Below are 11,254 nucleotides of genomic sequence, written 5' to 3' on the forward strand. Positions count from 1 at the left end.
CGCCATCCTTCTTCAATATTATGACGCACCTCCTGGTTCACCTAGTCGATGAGATTTCCATTCTCGGTCCTGTATTTCTACACAATATGTTCCCCTTCGAGAGGTTCATGGGAGTATTAAAGAAATATGTTCGTAACCGTGCTAGGCCAGAAGGAAGCATCGCCAAGGGCTATGGAAATGAGGAGGTAATTGAGTTTTGTGTTGACTTTGTTCCTGACCTTAAGCCGATTGGTCTTCCTCAATCGCGGCACGAGGGGAGACTAAGTGGAAAAGGCACGATCGGAAGGAAATCAATGATATGTATGGACGGCCATTCTCTCGATCGAAGCACACCACACAGATCTCACCAATTCCAGCTTGGAGGCTCCGTACTTTGAGAAACACAAGAATATTTTACGATAGGACAACCCTGCCAATCCTGAATCCTGTATTAGTAAGGCCCACATGGAGACTTTCGGCAGTTGGTTGAGAAAACATTTAATGAGTGACAATAAGGTTGTAGATCAGCTGTACATGTTGGCCAAGACACCATCTTCGACTATAACGACTTTCCAAGGGTACGAGATAAATGGGAATACATTTTACACGATCGCCCAAGATAAAAAGAGCACCAACCAAAACAAGTGGTGTCCGCTTTGATGCAGCAACCGAGAATGGGCAAAAGGTCACATATTATGGTTACATAGAGGAGATATGGGAACTTGACTATGGACCCTCCTTTAGGGTCCCTTTGTTCCGGTGCAAATGGTTCAAGCTAACAGGAGGTGGGGTAAAGGTGGACCAGCAATACGGAATGACAATAGTGTATTTCAAGAATCTTGGTTACCTTGACGAACCATTCGTCCTAGCGAAAGATGTCGCTCAGGTTTTCTATGTGAAGGACATGAGTAGCAAACCAAGGAAACGGAAAGATAAGAAAACGATCGCACATCATGCGATGATTCAAAGCGCCACATTGTTCTTTCAGGGAAAAGAAACATCGTGGGAGTGGAGGACAAGACAGATATGTCGAAGATTATAATATGTTTGCTGAAATTCCGCCCTTCAAAGTGAACACCGACCCAAGCATTAAGTTAAATGATGAGGATGCTCCATGGATACGGCACAATCGTAAGCAAGCGGGGACACAAGGGAAGAAATGATGTGTAATAATTTATTGTACCAAACTTTGTTGAATGAATCATGTGAATTATATTACCCGTGATGTGTTTGGTGTCCATTTTCGAATGATTCAATTGACTCGAGATAGCACCGATGATACATGAAATTTGGAGTGACTAAGTCATACTCCGCATACATGAAATTTGGAGTGACTAAGTCATACTCCTGCATATAGGAAATTTGGAGTGACTAAGTCATACTCCTGCATACATGAAATTTGGAGTGATTTAGTCATACTCCTGCCTAGGCGTATAATATGCATACTCGTAGTCTTCATAGCCACCGCCGTTGTACTGGTAGTCGTCGCCTTCTAAGATGCCGGCGTCGTCGTCGGCTGCTTGTCGTCGCTGTCGTCGGGCGGCGCTCGTGGCTCGAATCGAGGGTAGCGCAGCGGGGGATATCGCCGGCCGTGATGTAGTCCATGACACTCTGCAGAGTCCGGCCGTACCACCATAGCCGACGGCCGGCCTCGTGGAAGTTTCAGGAGGCAGACCGTCCTCCTCATACCGGCGAGCGCCCTCTCACGCCGATTGATGAAGAAGGCGTCCCAAGTATGCTGGTTATCGGGATGCCGCCGGGATTCATCCGCTGCTCCGGCGTGAGGTCGAGGTAGTAGTGGTTCGTGATGGCCGCCGGCGCACAAAGCACTCGAGGGACGGGAGGGACCGGCACGCCGCCGGCGCTTAGGCTCCAGCCGGCAGGGACGCGGTAGCCCGGAGGGCAAGGGTAGTTCGAGGCGCAAAGCTCCTCCACCTGCTGGTAGGTTAGAGTGGGTGCGGTGGAAGCCATGAGAGAGTGATGAGAGATTGTAGAGATGTGATGTCGGCCAAGCCGGGCTACCTATATGTAGTGACAAATGGCGGGAAAAATGGGAGCGGGAAGACAGAGGCGGGAAGAAAGAGGCGGGGAGAAAGTGGCGGGAAGAAATTGGCGGGAAAAAATTGGCGGGAAGAAAGAGGCCGGAAGAAATTGGCGGGAAACAATTGGTGGCGGGAAGAAAGAGGCGGGAAGACAGGGAAGAAATGGCGGGAAGACGAGGAGGGAAGAGGGGGTCGGCGGAAAGAGGCGGGAAGAGGGGGCCAACGAACTTTTGAATTGAATTATTTTTATTTTTATGAATTTTTTGATATATTATATGTATTTTTAACATATTGAATTGAATTAGTTTTATTTTTCTTAATTTTTTGATATATTATTTGTATTTTTAACATATTGAAATGAATTAGTTTTATTTTTCTGATTTTTTTGATATATAATTTGTATTTTTAAAATTTTGAATTGAATTAGTTTTATTTTTCTGATTTTTTTGATATATTATTTGTATTTTTAAGAATTTGAATTGAATTAGTTTTATTTTTCTGATTTTTTTTGATATATTATTTGTATTTTTAAGAATTTGAATTGAATTAGTTTTATTTTTCTGATTTTTTTGATATATTATTTGTATTTTTAAGAATTTGAATTGAATTAGTTTTATTTTTCTGAATTTTTTGATATATTATTTGTATTTTATGATTCTGAAATGAATTAGTTTTATTTTCTGAATTGAAAAAGAAAAGTAATTCGAAAAAGACCTTTAGTCGCGGTTGGCCTCGCCAACCGCGACTAAAGGGTCCTTCACTGGAACGAAAAACCGGCGAAATACCCTTTAGTCGCGGTTGGTCCGCCAACCGCGACTAAGTACCTTTAGTCGCGGTTCGCGTCCCCAACCGCGACTAAAGGGTCCTCCCTATAAAAGCTCGCGGCGCGAACGGCCCGCTCATCTTCTTCCTCCGCCGAACGTAACGCCTGCACGAACCGACGAAGACGACGCCACCGTACGCCGTCAGCTGCCCGACGCGCCCTCGCCGACCGCCGACCGCCGACCGCCGATCGCCGACACCGCCGTCGTCGCCGCCGTACGTCGCCGCGCCGTCGGCCGCCGCCTCCCTCTTCGATCTTTCCCGCGCGCGCGTCGCTCTCCGAAAGAAAACCGCCGCCGCCGGCCGCCGTGCCACGCCCGCCCGACCGTGCCGCCCCGGCCCACTCTTCGATCCTCTCGCCACGGCGCCGCCGCCGCCGCCTAGCTCGCTCGCCCGCCGGCGCGGCGCGCTGTGTTGCAGCGCGCGCACGCGCCGGCCGGCCCTCTCTCGTTGACGAGAGATCGTGCAGATGGGGCGCCACGCCTTTTTTTTTTAGTTTTTTAGTTTTTTTTTTAATTTTAACTAGTTAATTAGTTTTAGAAAACAGTAAAATTTGATAATTAACAAAAAAAAAGTAAAATTTGATAATTAACAAAAACGTATATAAAACTTGATAATTAAGAAAAAAAGTAAAACTTTGACAAAAAAGTAAAACTTGACAAAAAAGTTAAAAGTTAAAAAATATAAACTTGACATGCACCCCGCGCGTATACGGAGAGGGGGCAGCGAGGGGGGCGGCGATGCGCCGCCCCCCTCGCCGCCCCCTCCGTATATGTGCGGGCTTTTTTTTTGTTCGCAGCGACGGGGCGGCGCCACCGCCACCGCCGCCCCCCTTTCGCCACCGCCACCGTGCCGGTCTCTCTCTCACCGTCCGTGCTCCTTGCCGCCCTCCTCCTCTCCCCTTCCCGCGCGCCGCCGGCCGGCCCTCTCTCTCTCACCGCGCACGCACCGTGCACACAGCCAAAAAAGAGAAAAAAAACCAAAAAATTTATAAAGGCATTGTTTTAAGAGCGGGGACTATCTTCAGGGTGAAAACCTAAGATCTTTGATCGGAGGACGGCAGTGCTGGTGCACTGTTCCCTTCTTGGAGGCGTCACTTTTGGAGAGTCTGAAGTTCAGGTGTTGTCTTGGTGGTGGATGTATTGTTGTTGCTAAGGCTAAGATATTGTAGCTGGACTATTCTTTTAGATAAAGGAAATATATTAATATCAAAAGATATCAATTACACCTAGCCTCTGCAACAACGTTCCATCCTAGTGGCAGTACGGATGCACACAACCAAAACCGAGTAAAGAAAGCTAAGAATTAAAAGTCCCGCTACAGCCTTCCAGACCTAGCAACAGCAATACAATCACTACTGTGACAACACCTGAAATCTAGACTCTCCAAAAGCGACACCTCTAAGAAAGGAACAGTGCACCAGCGCCGTCGTCGTCCGACCAAATGTCTTAGGTTTTCACTCTCAAGATAGTCCCCGCTCTCAAAACAATGCCTTTATAAATTTTTTGGTTTTTTTTCTCTTTTTTGGCTGTGTGTATCCGTAATGCTTTTAGGACATTGCGTTGTTGCAGATGTTAGATGTAATTGGTACAGTATCTTTTAATATTAATTAATATATTACCTTTATCGAAAAAATACCATACACGATCATCCACGTTAATTGGCAAGACAGTTTTTCCTTTACGGAACCTGACAGAAATATGCCGAACTCCGGAGTCATCGCCAATTGGTCTCAAAGGAAAGGGGTCTTATACTCTTATATATATTAATGAAAGTATTTGATGCGAACTATTTAAAAAGGTAAGTATGGAAGAAAAAACTTTCGTTTATCTCGCTTTAATTGTACTCAAATCAGGAGTGGTTCGGGGGTGATTCGAGTACTCAAATCACGTGGAAGGGCCTTTAGTCGCGGTTCGTAAGCAACCGCGACTAAAGGGGGTCTATAGTCCCGCATATTTAATTCTGGTTGCGTAATCGGGATTAATGGCAGTTGCGAACCGGGATTAAAGACCTTTTTCTCTACTAGTGTTTGGTGTCTGGATTATTCGAGTTTCATCCTCGGCCGGTTAGTCGGTTAGTACCATAATTTCCGGCCTTTGTAGAAAAGGATTCTGAGAAGCAAACCGATTCAGTTCGTACTCAATAATAACAATTTTTTTTACAGAATACCCAGTCCAGTTCTTGGCCTATACGAATCAGGCTTGTCCTCGGTTTGTGATCTATAAGTATACCCCGGAGCCTCCCTGCCTCCATCCAAACTTACAACTTCGAAACCTTGGAGAGGCCTTATGAAGTCTGACGGTACACCTCCTGAGAATTGTCAGAGTGTCGCCGAAGCTCTGACTATGGTGGGTACGTCGTCGGAGTTGATCGAGACTATGGCGGGCACATCGCCGGAGCTGCCTCAGGACATCCTCATGGTTATCTTCGCCACCCTTGAGATCCCTGACCTCGTACGTGCCGGCTCTGTCTGCTCCTCCTGGCACTCGGCATATAGGAGGCTGCGCAAGCACTACAAGCGCGCGCAGACGCCATGCCTCATCTACACTTCCAAATCAGCTGGTGAGAACGTTGCTTGCCTCTACAGCCTCGCGGAGAACCGGGTCTACAAGTTGACTCTTCCAGAGCCACCTATCAGCACTAGGTATTTGATTGGGTCCTCGCTAGGTCTGCTGGTTACAGTTGACAACAGGTCCGAGATGCACCTTGTTAATCCAATCACTCGTGAACAGATTGATCTGCCCTCGGTGAGCACCATCGAGCAGGTTAAGCCCATCTATGATTATTCTGGTGCTCTTCACAAGTATGAATACACATGCCGCACCGCAAATATGGTTTACGGCCGACCATCGGTGTTTGCTCTTGCGGAGCTGAGGAACAACCTTCACCATAAAGCTTTTGTGTTTCCTGATACATGCAATAGATTCCTGCTGGTGTTCATCCACAATCCGTTTTGTCAGCTCTCATTTGCAAGGACAGGGGATGATAGTTGGACATGGCTGCCACCATACATGCACTATCATGATTGCATTTACAAGGATGGCCTGCTGTGCGCAGCGACTAGATTGGGAGAAATTCATGGTTTCAATCTTAGTAGCACTGTGGTCACGATGAAGATTATTATGGAGGGGCCCCAGCCTGACAGGGGTCCGAGTGTGTACATTGCACAATCTCCATCGGGCTATCTCCTTCAAGTGTGGCGATCATATGAGCACTATATTTTAGAACCTAAGCCCGGGGAAACTGTGTCCTGGAACACCGGACAACTTGAGATATTTGAAGTTTATGGTGAAGGAAACAAAATGAAGGAAATCAGTTGCTTGCGGGACCATGTGTTGTTTCTTGGGCATAATCAAACACTTTGTCTTACCGCCGAAGAATATCCGGCTCTCAAGGGAAATCATGCTTACTTTACTGATGATAGTGTGTTATGGACAAGGGGATTCAAGAGTAAGCGCCGTGATATGGGGATTCTGAACTTGGGTAACAAAACAAGGGAGAAAATTGTGTCTCCTCAGCTTTGGTCGAAGTGTCCAGCTCCCGTGTGGATTACACCCAATTTTACAAAGATGAACTTGGCTTTCACTAAATAGTTTCAAGTTTTTTCTATATTTTTAAGGAGTTTAGTTTCGTAGGCATGGTCAAATGTTTACCAACACCGTTTAGTGTTTTATAGTACTAGTGCACTTGAAGATGTGTTTTTGAACTTTCATTGTACCAGGGTATGGTAAATTATGAGAAAATTTAAGGATTTGCCCAAAAATATCATCACTCATCAACGATTTGTACTACATTACACCTGGATCTTGTTTTTGCCAAATTGTTTTGTTTACACATACTATATCATCTATTTTTTTATCTTTATTAATTTTACAATATGGAGGGTCATTTTCCCACGTATTTGTCCAGACAATATATGATGTGTCAAATGTAAAAGTTGAAGCATATCTAATCAACCCACGTTTGTTGTTTTGTTCTTATTTGGGGAGTTAATATATGAAAGTAATTAATTCGATCTTCAGTGTCAATGCATGAACTTTAGTCGTCTAATCCACATTATTAGTGCACCACTGCTGCATTTGTACAATAACAGCAGTGATTTCACACATCGTTGTCTTCTAACTGCATGTTAGAAACATACGAAGTTAGTAACTAATATACTCGTGCGTTTCTACTGGTGTCCATGCATTGCAATCAGTTGATTTTTTATGTTAGATGTCGTGGTCTTGTGTATTAGTTTCCGAGTCGACCCCAAAATCCACCCCTCCTCATTCTCATCTTCAGCATAGCATGAGAGTTGGAATGTCTAAAAGACGGTGGCCGCACGATAGGTGTCGATGCGCGATGTGAGGGTGACCCATTCATGAAAAACTCCTTTGGCAGGCGATCCATCTCGGCAAGCTTTGCACTAATCTATATATACCTAATAATAAAGAAAATAAGGCTTCTTGTTGGTCCATTCTTATTTTTACCGTTTTACCCTCCCACCAAACTACATAATACCACTAAATTGCCACCCTACCGGTTTTACTGATTTTTTCTCTATTCACCCAGGAAAAATCCCCTCGCGCACTGCGGTTGCGACGCTCGGCATCCAAGCCTCCTGTTGTCCTACCTCCGCCTCGGTGCTCCTGCTCGTGGTCGGGCGGAGCCCGTCAAGCTGCTTGGCTACGAGGTCGTGCCCCACGCTGACGTCGTGCAGCCGCTCCAGGAGGAGCTATGACCATGTCCGTGCTTTCCAGGCTTATCCCGCAAGAACGCGTGCGCCATTCCGTCGACCAACTGCTGAAGGAACTCCCGGTGTCATTTGCTTCCGGTCACCAAGCTCCCATGAGGCTTTTTGTTATGTGATTTGCTGCTTAGTATTTCCTTTTCTTTTGTGCTAGATCCAGATCCGTTTCCTTTCTCTACTAGATAGCCAACGCCCTCAATCTCGCGATGCTTTAACGAAATCCGAATATAAGGAGAAGAGAAGTAGTAACGTCTTGAGCTGGGATTTGACTCACCATGTCTTCAATCGACTGGAGTTGCTGGGAAAAGACCCTGTTCGGCCAAAGATTGGAGAGGCAGGGTTCGGGTAGGCATGAATATGTTCAGCTGGTTGGCTCTATTGTGTTAGACACATTGGAGACCGGCTTACTAGACGGAGTAGAGTAAGGGGCGGAGCGCGTCGAAGGAGCCAGCGCCGTAGATGGGGCCGCGCGGGGTGTGAAACGCCCAGCTCCTGAAGCTCGACCTTTAATCTTTGCTTCGTCAGCCCACTGGTGGAAAAACAGGCTTCGGGTGAGCCCCATAAGTCGCGATGCTGCAGGAACCGCGACTAATGGTACCTTTAGTCGTGGTTCGGGAGGAGAACCGCGACCAAAGGCCTGGGCCCAGGGCGCTCGGTGGCCAGCCGGTGCACGTGGGGGGTCTTTAGTCGCGGTTGGCCAGGCCAACCGCGACTAAAGGTGCCCGAAGGCCTTTAGTCGCGGTTGGCCAGGCCAACCGGGACTAAAGCCCCTCCCCTATATATACCCATCCAGCAGCCAACACTTAGCCATTTGGTGCCATTCTCTTCACAAGCTTCACAAGTGGGTGTTAGGTTTGCTTTTGGTTCCTCTTATGCACATAAGGTGTTTGATGAAATGCCCCAAGAGCATGAAACAAACATGATATGAAGTGTTGGAGCCACACTTGAGCTTTCTCATTTATTTTTTCCTCCTCGATCGCGGTTAGCAACTTGAACCTTTGATGTGTCGTTGATAAAATGTGCATGTGTGTGTAGTTCATTGTTTAATTTATATTGTTTGTAGCTAGTTAGTTTAACAAATGCATGATGGTTAATTATATATTTTATATTATAATAATGCAGATGAATCGACAATGGATGTACGGTAACCGACTCTCCGGCGAGTTCAGTGCGGGTTTGAAAGATTTCCTCGTAGTGGCTAATGCGAACAAGCAGGGGGGTTTTGTTATCTGTCCATGTGTTAAATGTAAGAATCAGAATGGTTACTCTTCCTCAAGAGATGTTCACATGCACCTGCTTCGGCACGGTTTCATGCCAAGCTATAATTGTTGGACCAAGCATGGAGAAAGAGGGGTTATAATGAAAGAAGATGAAGAAGGGGATGATTTCATCGATGAAAGCTATCTTGCTCATTTCGGTGATACTTTCATGGAGGATGCTGAAGGTGAAGGGGAAGGTGAAGGGGAAGGTGAAGAAGAGGCACGTGATGATGATCCCGTTGATGATCTTGGTCGGACCATTGCTGATGCATGGAGACGCTGCGAAACTGAAAAAGAGAGGGAGAATTTGGATCGCATGTTAGAGGATCACAGGAAGGCGCTGTACCCCGGATGCGATGATGGTCTGAAAAAGCTGGGCTGCACACTGGATTTGCTGAGATGGAAGGCACAGGCAGGTGTAGCTGACTCGGCATTTGAAAACTTGCTGAAAATGTTGAAGAATATGTTTCCAAAGAATAACGAGTTGCCCGCCACTACGTACGAAGCAAAGAAGGTTGTCCGCCCTCTAGGTTTAGAGGTTACGAAGATACATGCATGCATCAACGACTGCATCCTCTACCGCGGTGAATACGAGAATTTGAATGAATGCCCGGTATGCACTGCATTGCGTTATAAGATCAGAGGCGATGACCCTGGTGACGATGTTGAGGGCCAGAAACCCAGGAAGAGGGTTCCCGCCAAGGTGATGTGGTATGCTCCTATAATACCACGGTTGAAACGTCTCTGCTCAGGAACAAAGAGCATGCCAAGTTGTTGCGATGGCACAAAGAGGACCGTAAGTCGGACGGGGAGTTGAGACACCCGCAGATGGAACGCAATGGAGAAAGATCGACAGAGAGTTCAAAGATTTTGCAGTGACGCAAGGAACATAAGATTTGGTCTAAGTACGGATGGCATGAATCCTTTTGGCGAGCAGAGCTCCAGCCATAGTACCTGGCCCGTGACTCTATGCATCTACAACCTTCCTCCTTGGTTGTGCATGAAGCGGAAGTTCATTATGATGCCAGTGCTCATCCAAGGTCCGAAGCAACCCGGCAACGATATCGATGTGTACCTAAGGCCATTAGTTGATGAACTTGTACAGCTGTGGGGCAGACCTGGTGTCCGTGTGTGGGATGAGCACAAAGAAGAGGAATTTGACCTACGAGCGTTGCTTTTCGTAACCATCAAAGATTGGCCTGCTCTGAGTAACCTTTCGTGACTGTCAAATAAGGGATACAATGCATGCACGCACTGCTTACATGAGACCGAAAGTGTACATTTGCCAAATTGTAAGAAGAACGTGTACCTTGGGCATCGTCGATTTCTTAGAAAGGTCATCCAAGAAGAAAGAAAGGCAAGCATTACAACGGCAAGGCAGATCCCCGGCCGAAGCCTGCGGAACACTGCTGGTGCTGAGGTATTTGATATGGTCAAGGGTTTGAAAGTCATCTTTGGAAAGGGTCTGGCGGACAATCAGTTCCGAAGGGAGCTGACGGGCACGTAGCCATGTGGAAGAAGAAATCTATATTCGGGAGCTAGAATATTGGAAAGTCCTAGAAGTCCGCTCTGCAATCGACGTGATGCACGTTACGAAGAATATTTGCGTGAACATCCTAAGCTTCTTGGGCGTGTATGGGAAGTCAAATGATACAAAGGAAGCACGGCAGGACCAGCAAAGTTTGAAAGACCACGATGACCGGCATCCGGAACGGTTTCAAGGTCGTGCCGCCTACGCTACGACCAAAGAAGAGAAGGTCATCTTTTTTGAATGCCTGAGCAGTATGAAGGTCCCGTCAGGATTCTCGTCCAATATAAAGGGAATAATCAACATGGCGGAGAAAAAGTTCCAAAACCTGAAGTCTCACGACTGCCACGTGATTATGACGCAATTGCTTCCGATTGCTTTGAGGGGCTCCTGTAGGAAAATGTTCGAGTAGCCATTGTGAAGCTATGTGCATTCCTCAATGCAATCTCTCGAGAAGGTAATCAATCCAGAAGTTCTACCACGGTTACAAAACGATGTGATCCAATGTCTTGTCAGTTTCGAGTTGGTGTTCCCGCCATCCTTCTTCAATATTATGACGCACCTCCTGGTTCACCTAGTCGATGAGATTTCCATTCTCGGTCCTGTATTTCTACACAATATGTTCCCCTTCGAGAGGTTCATGGGAGTATTAAAGAAATATGTTCGTAACCGTGCTAGGCCAGAAGGAAGCATCGCCAAGGGCTATGGAAATGAGGAGGTAATTGAGTTTTGTGTTGACTTTGTTCCTGACCTTAAGCCGATTGGTCTTCCTCAATCGCGGCACGAGGGGAGACTAAGTGGAAAAGGCACGATCGGAAGGAAATCAATGATATGTATGGACGGCCATTCTCTGACTGAAGCACACCAAACAGATCAGACAAATTCCAGCTTG

The 11,254-nt window shown here is 46.5% G+C and overlaps 1 protein-coding gene across 1 annotated transcript; it reads left to right on the plus strand.

The window, feature by feature from the left end:
• Positions 1–5,221: 5,221 nt before the first annotated feature.
• Positions 5,222–7,566, plus strand: LOC127304191 (putative F-box protein At2g33190). Its single transcript, XM_071821094.1, has 3 exons — positions 5,222–5,608; positions 5,804–6,000; positions 7,398–7,566. Exons 1-3 carry the CDS (start codon positions 5,222–5,224, stop codon positions 7,564–7,566), a joined length of 753 nt encoding a protein of 250 aa, XP_071677195.1.
• Positions 7,567–11,254: the final 3,688 nt, after the last annotated feature.

The sequence above is a fragment of the Lolium perenne genome, chromosome 5 (assembly GCF_019359855.2).
Source record: "Lolium perenne isolate Kyuss_39 chromosome 5, Kyuss_2.0, whole genome shotgun sequence".
NCBI classification, from domain to species: Eukaryota; Viridiplantae; Streptophyta; class Magnoliopsida; order Poales; family Poaceae; genus Lolium; species Lolium perenne.

Bases quoted from the DNA above. Each gene is read 5' to 3' on its own strand.
- LOC127304191 (XM_071821094.1), top strand. From the start codon at position 5,222: ATGGCGGGCACATCGCCGGAGCTGCCTCAGGACATCCTCATGGTTATC. The intron at 5,609-5,803 runs GTTAAGCCCATC...CCGTTTTGTCAG, and splicing joins CGGTGAGCACCATCGAGCAG to CTCTCATTTGCAAGGACAGG. The intron at 6,001-7,397 runs GTACATTGCACA...CTATTCACCCAG, and splicing joins CCTGACAGGGGTCCGAGTGT to GAAAAATCCCCTCGCGCACT.